Source organism: Falco rusticolus, chromosome 2, assembly GCF_015220075.1.
Source record: "Falco rusticolus isolate bFalRus1 chromosome 2, bFalRus1.pri, whole genome shotgun sequence".
NCBI lineage: Eukaryota > Metazoa > Chordata > Aves > Falconiformes > Falconidae > Falco > Falco rusticolus.
In genome coordinates, this window is record NC_051188.1 from 69183934 (window position 1) to 69203219 (window position 19286).

General features: G+C 43.7%; 1 protein-coding gene across 3 annotated transcripts in view; it reads right to left on the minus strand.

Annotated features, from left to right (window-relative positions):
- NPAS2 (neuronal PAS domain protein 2) overlaps positions 1 to 19286 on the minus strand; it is a 55910-nt gene that overhangs the window by 7738 nt on the left and 28886 nt on the right. For all 3 annotated transcript variants that reach the window (XM_037377651.1, XM_037377654.1, XM_037377652.1), the window contains exons 7-15: positions 18420 to 18538; positions 15943 to 16025; positions 14935 to 15041; positions 13576 to 13723; positions 12898 to 12979; positions 12053 to 12194; positions 11226 to 11332; positions 10964 to 11038; positions 4936 to 5082 (exon numbers count right to left, since the gene is read on the minus strand). In XM_037377651.1, the coding sequence (XP_037233548.1) occupies positions 4936 to 5082; positions 10964 to 11038; positions 11226 to 11332; positions 12053 to 12194; positions 12898 to 12979; positions 13576 to 13723; positions 14935 to 15041; positions 15943 to 16025; positions 18420 to 18538 (1010 nt within the window). The remainder of the gene's footprint in view (positions 1 to 4935; positions 5083 to 10963; positions 11039 to 11225; positions 11333 to 12052; positions 12195 to 12897; positions 12980 to 13575; positions 13724 to 14934; positions 15042 to 15942; positions 16026 to 18419; positions 18539 to 19286) is intronic.

Genomic DNA, 19286 nt, shown 5'->3' on the forward strand with positions numbered 1-19286 from the left:
TGAACTATCATGTCCCCTCTAATTTTTCTTGGAAGAAACCCATACCTTTCTCCAAAGGACCGGCACAGTACTTTGCATAAGTACGGGTTGATCCATCATGTTTGTACTTACTTATCTAGCTTTTAAAACATGATTTTTATTTAAATATTATAACTTTTTAATGAATCTATGTGTTCCAAGATTTTACTCAGAAAAAAGGTACAGGCAAAGCTTACATTAATCAGCTGGGAGAGGGGGGCAGTTAGGGAAAATGTTAATGCACCTAAAGCAACAGCTTGTTTCAGGTGCTGTAGGCTAATCACATCTCAAAGATGTGTGATAGAAATAAATGGGTCAAGGAACAGAGCTGGGGCTGCTTGCACTAAGTCTGAAACTAGCTCCGAGTGTTTTCTTTTAAAAACACTGCTCATTGAGTTTGAAGCCATTACATATCAGAAAGACAGATGGTCTTACAACTTCTGCCAAGTAAATAGGTCTTATTCTAAATAAATCAAAGACAGAAATTAGGAAAATTCATATTCTTGTTTATTTTCTGTATATAGAAGCTAAGCTTTGGACACATTTAGTAAATGAACTCAATTAGCAATGAAACTGGTCGCCAATGATATAAAATTTGAAATAGAGCATTTGATATAAAATTCAGAACAGGTAAAGCAAATAGGGTATTTAAAAAATGTGGTGGGGAGTGTGATCCCACTGGTACTGGCCAGATCACTGCAAGTTAAGACTTTTAGGAGGATTATCTGGAGTGTCCTCCCTGTGCATCGTGGATGGCACTGGAGAAATACTAAGTTCATCCAATGCGAAGTTAATATCTATCAATGTGAATGTCAGGCAGGGTCTGAACTTGCAGCGAACCAGTGACTTTGCAGGGACCTGCCTGTGTGCATGCCTCACTTCCAGATGAAGGCCAAAGAGCTTATCCTTGAAAGAAAGCAGAGTAACCTACTTCGTGATTACTAGAGTGTGCCACTGGGTAGGAATGTGCACAGTTAATGGTTGGCAGCTAACACTGCAACCAATTTACAAATAAGTTTATCCCAGTAAATCAATTTCATTTGTTCATGTGTTCGTATGCTGAGAGGGCTCTGAGTATTTCATACCTATGGACCCTCTGTTGCATTATAATGGCCAAAGCAGCATTTTTACTGTCTGAACATAAATGTCCTGGAAAAAACAAGCTCAAGGTAGGAAGCGATGGTGCCATTTAACCCCTGTCCCCGCAGAACTGGAGTACTCAAGATGCCTCATCAAAACAAGAATTAACCTGAGAGAGGATCGAAGCGTGGAATTTCTACCTGCTAGTTAAGCCTAAAAGCAAGAACGTGCTTCATTTTACAAAACTTACTAGTGTTTTTTTCATAGTGTGCCTCTTTTGTGATAGTCCTGTCTGAATTCCCCTGAAACACTGAAATATGGCAGCTTTAAATAACAACAGAAACCCCTTAATAGAGAATGCAATCTTTCCCAGTCTGAGCAAATCCAAGTAGAGAAATTAGCAGCTCCCTAACTGCATTGCTGGTAATGACATGTCTTGTGGCTGATTTTGCGGACTGCGAGGTCAGTGAAGCATCTTACAAATATTTTTTAATTGGCCAGCTTGCTAACATATGCAACAAAGTACTGAGGGAGGGGAGGGCCCATCTGACACTGCTGCCCCCTCATTCCAAGACAGAGGGTCCCTACAGCTAATGGATGAATCACGCTGGCAAGACATCATGGGGAAAATGTCTCTTTGACTCTACCTGTCCTTTGGATAATCGGGGGATTATAGCCTTCGGGCTCGTCATTACAGACATCAAGACTCTCTCTTTCTGTAAAATACATAAAGATGAGGAGCACAGCACTGGGAAGCTGAGATTCACTGACTTCGAAGGGAGCCTGATTTGCAAATGATGGGTGGCTGGTCTCGTTTGTAGTTCTTGCAGGCTGGTGAGGCTCAGCCCTTCTGCCTTCCTCCCTGTCCACAATTCATTAGCTAGACTGTTCAAATCTGGAGCAGGCACAGCATCCTTCAGACTTCTGAGGTTACTCTTGCTGCTCTTGTCCTTCATACTTTTGTTTGTCAGGGAAAGCAGTAACGGGGATTTAATGGGGTTTTGAACACTTTTGTTCAGGGCCCACAGCCCTCCTGCTAGTTTCATCTTTCATCCCACAAGGCGCTTGGAAATAGTTTCTGATACAGACTACCGTGCTCAACATCTGGCTGGTTAGGAAAGTGTTCTTGGTGGACTGCCGTACTGCAGTTTTGAAGATGTCTGAAGGAAATGGAAATCGGGCTTAACTCTCCACAGAGCTACCTATACAATTCTGTAGAAGGAAGCGAACCAGTGGGGAAGGTATGCTAATAAATCTGCTAATGAGGGAAAACCAGAGAACACTTCCCCCTTTTCAGACAGCCTACGGCACTCCCCTATGCTTACAGCTCTTCTACGCGGAATATTAGAGAGACCAGAAATATGCTTGATAGTAATGTGCGCCTGTTTGCTACTGTGCTTTGTAGCTCTGATAATAGACACAGATCAATGTCTGCAGGCATCCAGCTCCCTGAATGATGAAATCTGTGCGGCAAAGCATGTGGTTGGATTATCTGATTTAACAGTTTACTCCTTACTGCTTCTGAGTCACAAAAGTGCTGCATGCAAAAGTGTGAGGCTTTCTTTTAAGCTGTCCCTAAGCAAATAAGACAAAGCTAATTCCTGGTCTCACTGTACCCCTGCAGCAGCACTGTAATTTCTTTGTGTTTTGGGTTTTTTTAAACCAAGAGAAAGTGGGAGAAGGGAAAGACCCTGGCCATAAGTCAGTGTGACCGCTCGCATCTCAACACCTTGTTTGATTGCTCTGTGGAGACCAAAAGGCACCCAAACTGCAGAGGATGGCCCTCCCCATCCAGCACTGCCCCTTCAGGCAGCTATGCAGCCCCTGTGCTTCCAAGCTACCCTCCATCCCCCCGACTCTCAGTTCTGCATCTGCGTTAAGCTGGGAAATGGCCAGTACTGACACCATGGAAGTTGTAAACATCTGAAAATACTTGGTCTAATCTGGTACAGTCTTCAGGGGGGAGGATATCACCCAAATGGTGTAACTCAGAGCTACAAATTGGTATGGGGTGGGCAGTACAGAACTACCCACCATTTACCCTCTGGGCCTCCTCTTCTGTCTGCTTGAGGCCCCGTAAGCATACTTGAGAATCTGTCCCATGATCTTTGGGTTATTAAATGCACCCTAGTGCACAGGGAAGACAGCTATATAAAAATAAAATCTGTTTCCTGCATATAAGTATGTGCTCTGGTCTTCTATCTTTGCCTGAATTATGAAAAAAACAAAACAAAACAGTGAGTGTATGTGACTATTGAAGACTTCACCAGGAGAGAGTAATGGTTTTCACCCAATTAAAAAGAGAGGAAGTGAGAATATCACGTCTCTTGATATTCATAATAACAATAGCTTTAAGACACATGACACGATTCTGAACCGAAGGCCAGTTAATTGCAGTGAGAATTTCCTTTCCCATTAATCAAAGTCAGTGCAGAACCAACAGAAGAAATGCACTGAAATGAAACCTGGTCTACTTCTATGCTTATATGGCACCAGGAACAGAGTCCTGGTTTTGGGACCCACCATTGCTGTGCTGTTTTACAGCGGTGCACATGCAGCAACTTAGATGGCAGTTTCTAATTTGGCTTCACTGATCCCTTAATTGCCTAAACATACAATCCCAATTTGTTTTAATATGTGAAACTGCATTTCACAGGTGCTGATGATGGGTGAGAGCCTGTTTCTGTGGAAGCTGGGAGCAAAATTCCCGTTGACTTCAGCAGATCCCAGGTTTTCACCCTGTGCTTAGGATGTTCTCTAAGACATTTGTTTCTGTGACGGAACTTGTCTTCTAAAAAAACCTTGTTAGTACAGTAATCACAGTGGGTCCCCAATGTAACATTTCTAGCAAGGGTCATTTAACCTGGCACTTGCAGTTAAATTATAAGGATCATAGCAGTAATCACCCCGAGTTCAGCGAACTTCCATAAAACCGGATGGTATGTCCATTTGTCATTAAGTGAAACCTGCGACGCGCTGAACTGCACTTGCTATTTTTTCAGAGGTTTGGTAGACATAAGGGGTAGCACAAAGCAAATACTGTACTTGGTGAATTAAAAGCAGATACTGTACTCAGTAAATTCTAGGTCTGTGTAGGAGGTACCAAAGGCAGATGAACAGCAGGCGCAGTCAGCTTCACCCTAAAGGCTTAAGCTGGTCCAGTGATGAACAAATTCAGACACCTCCTAGGTGTGAACAAATGCACATCAGCAAAGGTTGGGGTTTTTTTAACATGGCAGGGAAATTAATCTCTTGTGCTCTGTATGTGGGCTGGGGTAGGGTCAGGAAAACAGGGAGCGAATGAAAGAGATGAGCACTGCCTGAAGGAGGGCTGCTGGCTGAAGGGGAGCTGGACGGACAGGATACTGAGCACGAGGGATGCCAACGCGAAGCAAGCGGTGACTGGATGGAAGTTAATGAACTGTAGAGAATAATCATTGGCAAGTGCAAACTTGAACATTTTTCTACTACAACTGCTCAGTCTGAAGACTAAGTAGATAAAAGTATTAAAATGCTACTGTAAATGACCCAAATTCTTCTGCTTCTCCCAACAAGAGGAGAAGATAACATGTATAAGAAATATAATAGATATGGATAAATATATAGAAGAAATGCCTATTTTGAGGTATTTCTTCCTTCTCTTCTTCCAGAGAGCTCTTCAATCTTTCTTGACATAGGTTACTCCAGAGGCTTTCAGAGGGTAACATCCTTATTCAGATGAGCTGGTTTCCACATGTCCAGATTTCCTAGACTCTGGAGCTAATTTTAAGTTGCCAACACTATTGATGGCCACGTGAGAGAAGATGCTTTGCTCTGCCCCTCCCAGCAGTTACACACCTGTACGCTGGAGTCCTGGACCAGGCAGAGCTGCTCCTGTATCTTCTGTAGCTCCTCCTGCTGCCAGCGGATGTTGGCCTGCAGGATCCGGGTCCGCTGCTCTAGCTGGTCCTTGATGGTCTGGAACATGCTGAACTGTGCTGAGAACTGGAAAAAAAAAAAAAAAGAGGTAAAAATGAGTCATTATAATACAAACAGGCCTCAGTAGAACAGTTCTGTAAGAAGTTATTGGTTTCTTGACTGTAAAGCACAGCCAAAGGAATAAAAGACGTTTGCAATATACTAACATCTCAGCAGAGATAAATCTTGTCTATTTTCAATTTTACACACATATATTAAATTGCCTCAGTTACAGCGATCTGCTTACAACTGACCCTGTTCTGTTAGGGAATTATCAGAAGGACTGTTTTTGAGAGTATGCTACTTTAAAATATCAAGAGCATCTTAATTGGATGGCAAATGAGTGCATGGTTTTTATTAGTCTGTAGTTTGGAGCCCTTAGTGTGGCGTAACTGTATATTCTAGATGTGTTTTACTAATGCTTTCCTATTTTCTGCATAGAAATGGCAGTGCTGCAGTGGCTTATTCTGGGGATGACTTACTATAGCATCACACAGCAGCTGACCACAGTAAACATTTTCTAGGTTTCTACAGATGAGTAGTAGTCAAACTACAAGGAATACTCATTGAGTTATTTTTATGCGTGATGTAAAATGAGTAGCTCAGCTCAGTGGGAGAAAGGCTATTCTAAATAGTAATATAAAATGGAGATCAGTAATCAGGGTCAAGAAGAAAATGCAACCTCCAGTAGCAGTAACCTGGCACAAAGTGGAATCATTCAAGAAGTGTGGAGCAGACTAACACAGCAATAAATTCCTAGTTTTATTTGGCATTTTTTATTTGGGTATGATTCAAAGTCCACCAAAGTTAATTATTCCTTTAATAGGCTTTGGAATACTTGCTTTGCATGAGCTTATATTCCAAAAGTAAAAAACAGTCTTTGGAAAAAAAGAACACTTCAAAACATCTGTAAGCTTTTCTGTAATCAAGGCATCCAAGACCTCTCTGAAAATGTGATGCTGTGAGTGTCCAGGCAAATGAAAAATAACAATTCTGCTGTGACTTGAAAACGGTGCCCCATTCTCCTGTCTGTTCCAGTGGCTCTGTGCTGGTGGGTGAACCGATGCACGCTGCTGGCGCCTTCCTGCTCCATGGAGGTGCACTGGCTTACACCACTTCTGCTTTTTAATGGGAAAGCAAGAATGGTAACAGGAAGGGAATTAAGGAGCTCTCTGGTGCTGGCAACACTGTACAGTTAAGTGAAATTTCTGGTTACTTAGAGAAATCTAAATGTGACAGGTCAGATTTGGATCAGCTAACCACTTTGGTTTCAACCAGTTAAAGTACCTTCACATTCCCTCTAGCAAAGCTGAAATCTCCAAGTAAATGGCCTTTAGGTGAGAAAGTATGAGAACTTCAGTGGTTTTTTTTTAATTATTATTTTTCAGGTGGAGGGAGGCTTTCCTGCATAATCTGGGATGTCACTGCACAAAGAGTGGTGGCAAGGTGGAGGGGAGTTTCTTGGCCAACCCTGCTTAGGGCTGCTAAGGGTGGCATGTGTGGCTGCTGCTGGCAGAGGACCTCAGAGCTCACCTGGGTGGCAGGTATCTGTGAGTATGCACAGCTTGCTCCGTCTGCACAAGCAGAGTTAACGTCAGCACTTGGCCTCTGGTGCTGTGACTCGTGGCACATGTGCCTTCAGACAGCAGCCCTGTCATCTGCAACCCGCGTCCTCCCCCAGAGCAGAAAAATTATGTCAAAGCTCTTGAAGGGCAGTTTGTGTTACATCTGGTTGGTGTTACAGGGGAGAAGTCAGAGCAGGGTCTCTCTCTTTCTAGTCCATGGCTAAAGTGTTAACCCAAGGAATGGACAAGTGGAAACCTCTTATGTTTGGGTACCAGGACATGTGACTCAAAGGGGTGTCTGGTGCTGCTTCTTGTAGTCTGACTCCATGTTTCTGAAGAGTCCCAGGTACCCTGATTTTAGGAGTGGGATGACGCTATGCAGCAACGGCTTGCTTAGGTGAGATGCAGCTAATTCCTGCCTTAACTTGGGTCTGTACAAAAGAACTTTTTAAGAAGACAAGTCTTGCAACTTAATTCTCTGTATATGAACTCTGTTAGTGAGGATTACTCTTAAGACTTCAACAAGGGTCCTTATCAGAAAAGAATTAAAACCAATTGTAGCCGAAAGTTTAATTTTAGCTGCCAGGCTTGTGGATGGCAAACTTTTCATTAATGTGTGAACACCTTGAAGACAATTCGGAAAAGGAATCCAAATTTCTTCAATTAATAAATGTAAGGAATTTTATAACAGATAATTTTATAAGCATTTTATACTTCAATAAGAAATAAAATCCATTTCCAGGTCTTAGTTTTGAATTTGAATTTGCTTTGCAGAGTTGAATGCAAGGGCACATTTTAAATTATTATTCCTTAATTTTTTTCAGCACCTTCTTATATTTAGCATATTCATCCAGTACTGTCTTTTTGTTCTCTTTTTCATATGCCTTTTGTATTAATACAGTTAAGAACAACAATTAGCTGGTATACTAGAGTGAAAGCCATTATGGAAGAAGACAAGGAACTTTCTCTTTTCCTTTTTTCCCTTTCCCACTCTAACCTCCAAATTTGTTGATAACTCTAGCCATGACCCCTGTGATTACAGAGCTTCTATTGTTTTTGTACAATGAGACGCTAACAGCAATTGACCTTCACCAGTGAGTATTTATCTCAAGATCATTAACTGCTTTACTAATTAGGGGAGAAATCTGTAATTGTATAATAAATTAAAAGAGCTTAACTCAAAATGTTACACAGAAAGCACTGCTTTAACTCTGTCACTGGCATCAGATGAAGTTGCTTTTCATCTCACTTAGGTATTTACAAACATCTGTAGGATCCCTAGAGAAGCTATACATAGAAAAGTGCCGGCTTTCCAGATACAGTCAAGCATGGAAGACTTCACCAGTGAGATATCTATCTATAATTGAGCAGTTTAATCCAGGTTTGTTAATGCAGACAAAAAAAGAAACAACCCAGCAGTAATTTTAGTCTGGTTTCTTAAAACGATTAAATAATTTTGGGATCATGTCGGCAGATGTTCCGGTAGGGACAGGCTTGGTGCACAGGCGCTGATGGTCCAGACAGGCTGTACAGCCCAGGGAGTGGGACTGGCACTTCATGACTGGCCACTTCACTGGAGTGGGTCATGACTCCACCAGCATGGACATCTGAAAGAGGCCAGCTGAACTGTGTCTGCAGAGGGGCGTTTCTTTTCACTGGGTGCCATCCCAGGGTACCAGGTTCACTCCCTCTCTCTCTAGGTGATGAGGGGGCTGCAGCCAGGGGAGGAGACTTACGGCCCCTGTATCTGTCAGGATGGTCCTTCACTTCAAATGTGATGAACAAAAAGATGGACACACCAAAAACATCCTGTTCCTGCAAGTTCCATGACAATAGAAAAAAGAAGTAAAGAAGAGAGACCCTATTTATTTTTTAGCTCTGTAGTTTCTTTTAAACCTTTCTTTTCCACCTGCCTTCCAACTTTGAATCCTTCTGGCCAATGCTAGAGACATGCAACAAAGTTGTGAGTGTCTCAAAATTAGCAGGGTGCTATAATTTCAGGAAAGCTTTAGCTGAGCAAAGCCTTTCCTCTTGCGGGAAAGGCTGGTTCCATGCACCGGCCTTGCAAGGCGCAGCCCCTGGGAAAATGGGTTTCATTAGTTTTGCAGCTCACCGAACAACTTGTTCATTCTTTCTGTCTTCTGAATAACACCTGCGCAATCCCAAATGGATTATTAGTGCTAATTATTATTCAGTCATCAACAACCGCTGTGTTGTAGGGGATTTTAATTTATTACAATGAGGAAGGCAAACAAACAAATATTCTAATAGGGAGCACTTGGTTTAAAGTAAACCATTTACATTCAGGCGACATCTAGTACTGTGCTGTCTGTTCATTCAGACAAACACGGCAGAAGCTAAAATTGCATTTTGGCGGAGACAGAACCATCACAGCCTTTGCTTGAAATAAAACTAATCAAAGTTCAAGCAGATGGTGCCTGAGGCGGCAGCTAGCTGCTTGCTGCAGACGTGGTTGTGGCTGCTTAAAATGTCCTTCCTCTCTGCTGCTGCCCCGTAGATGAACGTTAGCTGCGAGGACGCCCATCAGCGTGGCCAGGCTCGGCACTCTGCCTTTCAGCCCCTGCCATCGGTCACCATCAGCTGAGGGCGAGCGGCAGAAAGGCAGCGGGGAGCAGCCTGTGCAGCTCCTGCTCTGGGCTGGCAGTGGGGCACCTGGTCATGCTATTTCTAAAAGCACGAGCTTGTGTTCTGCCACTAAACTGCCGTGAAACGTTCAACCAGGAAACCAAGGAAGTGTTCGTGGGGGGAAGCATGCGTACCTGGATTTCGTCCCTGTCTCGCTTAGTGCTGCAGGCACCTTGTCTTTTAAGTAATGGATTATCTTGCTGTAGGCTGACATGTTTATTATTTTAAGGTAGGAAGTACAGAATAGGTTCATAAATTTCATAACAGTTTATGAAAATCACCCAAGTGTGTGGAGATTTGGTACTTTTCCCAGGAGTATCACTGTGGAGTGTGAGCATCAGCAACCTGGGCTGCAGCGTCCTGGCGTTATTTCCCTGCTCCACATCGAGCTCCATCTGGAGCTTCGCCAGGAGCATTGCTGTGGTTCTGCTGCCGTTTGAGAAGAGGGCTGCCAGAGGGCTGGCTATGCGTTCAGACTCCAGTCAGCCCTTCTCCTTTCACAGAGGTTTAACTGGCCCGAAGAGGCTTAACCAGTGTCTGTGTGACTGGACGGTGCTCTGATGTGGTGGAAAAGAAATGGAGTTGGTGTGCCAGTAAGAGCGTTTTACTGGGAAAGGGCAAGGCAGCAAGGCTCTCAATAAACGACTGGAAAATATCTCTTCACAAAGAGCTTTGATAGAGAAGAAAGGGAGGTAGAAAAATGTCAAACAAAACACGTGCGGGTTTATAATAAATAAACTAATTGATGTTTGGAAGTGCATTAATGAATAACAGAAAGAAATATCTGTAAAAGAAAATGAATGCTCAGAGCAGATAATTGATATGCTTTTTCTTTGCTGCATGCTGGTGTGGAGTCGTGAAAAGAATATTAAACATAGAAGATAAATGAGAATTTGTTACTTTAAAGCAGAGATCCTTAGGCCTTTGGATGTTTTATATGCTACAGGAAGAAACCCTGGGATCTTGTGAAGGAGTACAGGGTACTAATGGTACAAGCAGCCTAGGTCTAGGAATACTCTGTCATTTCTAAATTCAGAGGATAATGAGGTGTATCATCACAGCATGACCAGAGGATAGAAACAATGTGATGGGAACACGATACTCAAATTTCCTCCTTCAAGATCTACTGCAAATGGAACACTGAGGTGGCTTTTTGGCCATCACCCACCTTTGGGGTACGGGCTGATAGATTTCACTGAAGGAATTTGTCTCCAGCAGTATCCTGACCATTAATGGCACACTCACAAAATGGGTTTTGTTGAACTGGTGTGTCCTTTGCTGCTGGTTAGTTCCACATCAGCATAGTGAAACAAAGGTGCTTTTAGGAGGACTGGGTGTCTTTGTTAGGTTTTGGTTTTAATTCTCATTGTGACTTTGATTTTGATGGAACGTGATTCTGTAGAAGCAAAATTGAAAACTCTTTCTACATCTGTTTGTTGTTCTCCTGTGAAATAGATGTGTGTGTGCACCTGAACCTATGTGTACCTGGGCTTCTGCTCTGAATACCTGTATGCAGATATATGTTTAAACACACACATTTACAGCTCAGATTACTTTTCCACAGTATTTTAAGCATTTGAGAGCTGGTAGATTTGGAGATTTTAGCCAAATTTGGAGATTTAGCGTAAAAGCTCCAAACCCAGAAAATACCAGGAGATAAGCAAGTGACCTATTCCACTTCCAGATCCCCAACCAACCTGTGCCAGAGGTGCAGGCTGATTTTGCAGAGTTGCTTGAGGCAGCAGCTGCTGTGGGAGAAGCTCACATGGAGGCTGAGAAAGCAAAGAAACCTAGGTTAAAAACAAACCAAAACAACTTTATTTATCAGTTTGGCTCCTTTAAATTTTAGGTTTCTTCTAATGCCATGGCTTTTGTGTAAGTCGTTTTGAATTGCTAAGCTGCATATGTGGCACATGCTTTACACCGTCTGCTTATTTTGATGACTCGGTGTGAAGTTACCTGAAGAGCAGTAGGTTGACTGAGCCTGTGCATGGATAAATCCTGCTGTGTGCTCGGTGTTCTTGGCAATGGAGTGTTAGACTCTGCAATCAGCTTTGTTGGTGTAGCTGCAAGAAAAGTACTGGTGAGTTCTCACACACTACAGATCATCCCCATTTGAAGTATTACAATGACACCTAGCTAGAAATTATTATGGCCTGGCTAAATTCCAGCAGGAGCCAAGGCTGTTCTTGTTGACTACAATGGCAGTAAAATTAAACTGATAAGGAGGATCTGGGTAAAGATAAAAGTAAATGAGACAGATTATGGATCTGTGCTCCAATGAACAGAGCAACAGAACCGAAGAGCTGTTCTAAACCAGCTGGAACTCCCTTCATATGGGCCAAATAACTGCAAATTTAGATTCACTCATTGGCTTTTCTTCCAGACCAAGGCAGAGAAAGAGTGTATAAGGTGTGCCCAACTCAAGGCTGGAGCATTCTGAGTCTTGATGAGACCATTATTACTCATCTAAGTGTAGAGGGGCCTCATATTGCTCAGGCTGATGCCCGCAAATCTGAAGACAGACATCCTCATTTTCACAACAGATTGAGACAGCAGGTCGCACGGCTAGTCCTGCTACTCATTTTCCAGTGTATATGTGGCTGCACTAGAACCTTGTGTCTTGTATGTTACCATTTCAGATTATGCACTTCATTGTCAATGACAAACACGTATCATCTATACCTCATAAATAACTGTTAAATCAGCAACTGCGGTATATAGGCACACATTCTGTTAACTTGGCTAAATTAAAAATAATGCAGTAACCCAGAAATGCCACTCACATGCTGGGTCCGACTTGGGTGTGTGGGAAGATTTTGGTGAGCTCCTGGATGATACCGAGGGTGTCCGACTAGCGCTGAGGATTGAGGCACCAATATCAAGTGCATTAAAGTGCTGTTCAGGATCCAAGCTGGCACCATTGTCCTAAAACAACCCCCCAAAAAAGGGAAGAGCTATTGCATCTGTCGGGGTAAAAACATATTGAAATGCAACTAGTAATGGCTGCACACCCGGTTCTTTGGCTGGCCTAAAATGGCTTGAGCAGAACTAATCCCAGGTAGGCCAGCAGAAGACCTAGGCACAGGTGTCAATGTCCCTTCCAAACAGCATCTAACTACTGCATTGTACAGGGAGCTATCACTGAATTGGAAATAAATAGCAAGCTGCTGCCATAGTAATTTTGTGCCTTCAGATGTTTTTCTGAATCTTTCTTCTGTGTTCAGTTGGATGTGACAGCAGCTGCAACCTCTGTGAGACACTCAGCCGTGCTCTGAGGAGGAGCTTTTCTTTCTTCCCTCAGCAGATCACTGAGATGCAGCCAAGGAGGCTGGTTGCCAGAACATGTCCAAATGAATCTTTAAACTGTAGTACCTTGCCAAGGAAAGGTGGAGATATCTCACATTGCTCCTGCCCATGTTCCACTTGATTTGTGGCTTTTAATGATCCCCAGGTTTATCTTTTCATGATCTTACCTGATTTACGTTAAAATTATTCAAGTGGAGCAATGAATTCTGAAGTCAAGGGGATCCACCCAGAAGGACAATGCCGGAGTCTTTGGTGAGGGTAATAAAGGAAGAAGGTTGTGATTACTACATATAATAATGAAAAAAAGCTTTCCTCATTGTACCTTTAGTGCTGAGGACACAACCTCTGAGGACACTTCTTCCAAGCCCATCTCCTGCCTCCTTTCCACCCGAACATCTGCATAACTGAATGGAAAATAAAATTCTATGTTATGTCAACAATATCAACGTGGTATGTTTATATTTCATAAAGTATGCCTTAAGCAAGCAAAGGAACATATTATTGTAACAGCTGAAAAATCACTGAAGTCAAATGCTTCTGAATAACCTTTGAGAGACTGTTTTAATTTTCAGGTTTTCCTCTGTTCCTATCTTCTTGAAGTCAAGAACTATATTAAAGAAGTATATATAAAGGTCAAGTTCACATCCTACAACTACTTTATGACTTCATTGGAAAGCTTCCACACATCTCTTTAAAGACAACATAAGGATTAGAGGAAGGGAATAGTTAAGGGACCTGTCTACTCTCTCTGTTTGCACGAAATGGAAAAACGTTAAGTTTATCTGCCCCTAAACTCATGATTGAGAAATCAAACTTAGCATAAAGTAAGGTTTATTCTGATAATTTTTCAACAATGAACACATTTTCTTCAGAGAGTTCAGGCTTAATTTTTTGTTATGTAAAAGACATTATGTTTTTAAGAGATAATTGCTGGCAGTCATGAGGATGCCCTTATCTTACTGTCCTTTATGTCCCCGTCCATTGATAAGATTTTCCATACCTTACCACCATGTGTGTGCACACAATGAACTCTGGCTTGGAGTTCCACTGGTGGTAGGTGATATAGTAATGGGTCTGGAGCCAGATCCACTGCTGTCCTTTGGTCAGAAACCGATAGCAGCACGACTTCCCCTTGCCAAACTGCATCACTGTCAGCAGAAAATACACACAGCTTGTAGAGCAATTTCCAACGTGAAAATGACATGAAATGTGAAAAGAGTGACAAAAATATCTGTGGCCCCATCAGTTCTCAAGGGAGACAGGAGTCTAGGCACCTTTTGAGTGAGTGGTTCTGTCAGTCTTATGGTACAGCAAAAATCACAAAGATCAGCAGGTACCTTCTTCTGACACTTCGAGTGGTACATTCCTATACAGTACAATAAACCTTAAGTATGGACACTAATGCATTAGTGTCTGCTACAATTTAAACATAGATCTTACTCTGGTTTATGTGCTGATCACATACTGCTTAATTAGGCATCTGGGATTAATTTCTAAGTTACCATCTTACATTCTATAGCAGAAAAGTACAAGGATAAAAATGCTTGAAAAGATGAGTATTGTGTGCAGATGGATTCAGAATGAAGTGAGTATAGGAGATAACATTGTGCAATGACAAAAATAATTTGAAACGGAAAGAAAATTCCCAGACTGGCAAGCATTCAACCTGCAATAAACTGGGGTGTATTGAAGGTTTTAAAGATTCACCGACAAAATTAATCTCTGCTTTTCATCCCCGGTGATTTCAAGGTGTTCCCAAACATGCACATATTTCACCTTTCTATATTTTATTAAAATATCAAAACTAATGTTGACAGGATATTTTCAGGACACCCAGAGGTGGTAAGCTGAGATGTTCAGCCAGTTCTGCAAGGAAATATTTGAAAAGCATTGCCCCATTTTCTTTACTTAGTGGAAGAATTTTTCAATTAAATTTTAATAGACTACATTTAAATAATCACAGGTAATCCCAAATACATGGTGAACAACATTAGGGTAAACAAGCCTCAAGAATTTTATAAAATAAGATCTCCTCTGAGGTTGCTTGAACTATTCCTGCATATTCTTTACTAATAAAGCAGGGGTCTAATCTGGCATATTTTATCCATCCAGTGAATCTTGTTGACTGCTTTTGGGGATACAGAAGGTAAAATTGTATTTTTCAGAGCTTAATAAGTCTGGCTCAGATGCCGATCAGCTGCAGTGCCCCCAGTCTGCTACAGCTCCGCTAAAACATACAGGCGTGAGGTAAGGGTCAAACCTCCCCTCCCAAGTTTAAACCAATTTTAACTGAAACTACATTGCACTGAAAAGAGATGTCCCAGTGACTCCACAGGAACCTGGGCCATGTGATACTCACAGTGTTCATGGCACCTTGCTAGCAGCTCTAGGTCATCTATATGGTAATAGTCGTAGCCAGAAGTACCCAGCACTTCAAAAGGCAAGTATCCTATAATCGGCGGTGCTCTGCGGTTAGGCACAATGTAAGTGAATTCATAAACCACAAAACAAGCAGTTCTGCATGTTGACGTGGATATGCAAAAAATCCAGATCTGCTCTCGCTCATTGGTACACAGTTATCCACCCCACGGGACCAGATCCTGACTTTCCCCACCTTATGCCTGGGATGCCTGGCTGGGCATGGCAGTGCTGGTGGGCACTGTCCCTCCAGGACAAGCCTATGATGACCCCATCTTTCCAGGGAAAATGTGGTTATGGAAAGCAACTCAGCTTCTCAGGGACCTTCACAGAGGAACCTGCTGTGTGAGGGAGCCATTCCCTGGCCGTTCCTTGGTCAGGGGCTCTACTATGGCTCCTGCAGTCCCTGCACAGGGGAATGCGCATGGTGAGGCGATAGGAAGCCACCGTCTGCCAGGGCTGGGTGGGTAGGAGGGGAGATCATCTGTGCCGCTTCCCTCTGGGTGCCTGCAGAACTACTCTGTGGCATGCTGAGGCAGTTGCTTTGTACCTTTGCTGGCACAGTTGTCTCAGGCCAGCATAGACTTTCCCTCTGTAACTCAGTGGGAATTACACATAGTCAACGGCTGGATCTGGAAAGAATGATTTCTGCAGCTGTATAATAATTAGATCTTTTTGCCATGTGACAGACTTTGGTCCACTGATATTTTAAAGGAAACAAGAACAAACTAATCTCAAATTTTTCCTGAGAAGCTTCAAAGACTGATAAAAATAAATGCAAAAATAAATGTAAAATAGTCAACATCAGCTTTTGTAGGAATTTCAGTGGCAACCCTCCTGTTCATGTGACTTAGATATGAAATGGAATGCTATTTGAAATAATTGCGCTCACAAAAATAGCAGTAGATGAGCACCACACATAACCAGGAGTGCTTTTCTTGTCACCAACCTGTGATCCAGGAATAAAAATTTCCACTCCAGACTGTGTCTTGATGTGAATTCCTCTAGAGGTTCTTCCACAATGCACATCTCCTGTATGGTGAAGAAAACTGACTTACTGAGAGTTGCAGCTTCATTCCTCTGCTTCATCTAGCTTTCTTGAGCTATAAATACACGGTGCGTAAGAGGAGAAAACAGAGGATTCACACGTTTCCTGGCAATTCCAGAGAGCGATCTATTGTGTTTATCAATGCCAACATTTTTGCAGGAGTTGGGGAGAAGAACTCGTGACGCACATGGGCTTAAGAGATGAGGCTGTTCCTTGGGGTGCCACAGCATTTATGGCTTTGTGCCTGGGTGCAATGGCTGTGCTGCCCGTGGCCCCGAGAAGCAGTGCCCCTTCCCAGCATCCAGCCTGTGCTCGGTCCCACCTGGGTTTGCCATGTCTTTCCTCACTCTCTTTAAATTACTAAATATAGCCAGTGCCCTTGCCTGGCCCCTTTGGATGTTTGCCCTCTGAGCCCTCTTTGAGAAAGGGGGATGCTGTCCTTTCCGCTCAACAGCTGTGGAGGAGTAAATGGCTTTTCAAGCAGGCAGCCTGCACAGGGCCCGCCAGGTGGGTGAAGGGCAGTGGTTTTGCCTTGCGCTGCGCTCCCGCAGTGAAGAAGCTGGCCCTTCAGACTCACCGTAGCCCTCGGTGCTCATGAGAATGACGAGTGAATTACAGGAGGCAGGACACAGGGCTGTCTGTGAGGCAGGGCATCCTTGCCCCAAAGGATAAGGATCAGGAGGCAGTTGGCAGTGATTAGTGGTTGGGTGGAGGTGGGAAGGGCAGGAAGGATGGCACCATGGTGCATGGCTGTGCATGGTCTGAGGCTGGCCACATGCCCCATATCTGGCTCCCAGCCTGCTTGCAGCTCCCCTCTGCTGGCTTCTCTTTCACAGACAGTTTGCAGGGGAAACTCCAGCTCCATGAGCTGCCTAGAGTCAGCCTGGAGACCTCTGGCCTGGGACTTCCCAGCATCAGTGCTCAGGATTTGGTGGCATCCAGGGTTACTGCGTCCCCCATGTCTCTGCTGCAGGAGGGTCTCCATCACCACCGATAAGGACAGCCTGCCCACTGGCCCCCAATGCTGCTGTCCCTCTGCTCCTTGGTGCCATGTGCCCCTGCGTCATGCAAGTGCTCAGCGACACCCTCCCATCATCTCCACTGCCACTTCTCTCTCTGCTGGCCCTCTTGGGGAGAGAAGTCTTTCAGACCACCAATGTTTTAAACCCTCTTGGGACCAGAGGACAAGCTGAGGTGTGCTGCCATCAAGCATTTCTTTGATACATATCAACACTCACAAAACTGATTAAATTTGCTGGCTGTACAGAGGCAAAGAGCCTCAGATTCCTCCCTCTCTAGAGCCTCAGATTCCTCCCTCTCTCCCTCTCTAGTTTACACCAAAATCCATGTTGATGCCAAGAACGTACTCTAAAATCCAAGGCGCAACATGCAAACATTGCTGTGTGCAACCAAAATGCTGGTTCTGCCTGACTTAGCCAGTCAGAGCAATATTTTTGCCTCATTTTAGAGGAGGAAGTCAAGAGCGGGGGTTAAGTGAGTCACTCAGGTGAACTGAAGAGATTGCTGTCTAGGATTTTGTGGCATTTAACACTTTCTCCAGGTTGTTCAGCAGCTGCTTCCTCGCTAACACTGGGCAGCTCATTGCCATGTGCAGCCCATTTCGTTTCCCTGTTTATGTTGAGATATTAGCTACCCAAAAGGCAAGGGAATTTGCTTTCAGAGTTCCCAGAGAACCTTAACTCCAGCCCCTACTGCCAACATGATTCCTGTGGTTAAGATTTATGGGAAGTGTCCTCACTTACCCAGAAGGGACTGTACTTGCCTGCTGGGGCCATGAATCACTTGAGAGTGCCCTGCAAGTCCCAGAGAAATACTGGAGCCAGGACAAGGGAGCAGTGATTTCATACCGCCTAGGTCTCAATTCTCTTAACCTCTGAGGATGGGACACCTGATGCGGCAGCTCGTATTTGTTAATCAGGGAAGCGCAGTGCCAGGCACAAGGTTGGGTGGTCTATCTTCATTCCCACAAGTGGCTATCTTACCACCAGGCTTTGGGGGGGAGGGAAACTAGCAGCGATCACCCAAAGACACTGAGGGACACAGGTGAAAGTGCTGGTGGCCGTCTGTACACTGTCCCATTGCAGGAACAGAAAGCAGCAACAGAGAGCCCAATTTCAAAGTGACTCTGCAATCCCTAACGCAAAGAAGGTTTCCATTTCCCATGCAAGGGGGGCAGAAGTGACACTGCCTCTGCAGATCCCGGCTCACACTGATAATCCTCTTCACTAGATTTTTATGCATGAAATGTGATATCTGTAATCCATTCAATTAGCAAAACGAAGAACTTTGCATTGTCACCCCGTCTGAAAGTGTTTTGAGAAGTTCTGAAATGAATGGGACCCAGGGTACACACTTACCTTTAAAAACTGAGGCGTTGCCAAACGAACAGTCGCAACAAAGCAGATCTGCTTTCCTGGAGATGTTCTGTAAGCCCTTGGGACAGCCTCGTCAAAGCCATTGCAAGTGGAGTTAGGCACTAGGTAGGGAAAAAAACAGGACCCAGAGTCATGCCTCATATGAGATTTATTCTCTCTGAATATTTTGCACATTTGAAGTGTACTAATACTAATTTTATTCAGAGAAGTGCTCTAAAAGCTTTTAAAGCTGATATGCATATATTTAAACCCAAGTCAGTCATGTTAGGCAGAAAGACATCAGAGCTTAACTTCAAGTATGAATCTTATAGGTTAATCCTGATAAAAATAAGGCCAAACCTTATTACAGAGCATAAACCAGCTTCCTGGAAAGAAACCCCAAGCATCCAATTCCTCTTTTTCACCACTCACAAGAAAAAATATATGCTGTAGCATGCCTAGTGCCCTAACTTCCATGAGGCAGTGAAAAAAAGCATTGGCAAGGGAGGGAGCTGCAGAGAGTTTATCAAGTCATTGTGGCTAAACACCTGGGCCCATGGCCAGCCAGGCTTCATCGAGGTAGCAGGGGGCTGCTTGTGATTCTCAGCTGCTGAAATGCACCTTCCTCTTCTGCGTCTAAGGAGAACCGTCCCCAGTGTGCTCAAGTTCTCCTTGTTTTAAAGAAGAGCAAAGAGGACACCATGTATGGCACTGGCTTCCAGAACTGGGCATCTCTGGTGAGCCTACAGATGGCCTGCTGTGTCCTGAAACACTGGGTAGAAGGAAAAGCTGGATGCCATGTGGCTACGGATTTTGTGAATGGTTTTTTATCTGCATCTTTCATGATTGCATGGCTCTTGTATAGCTTTG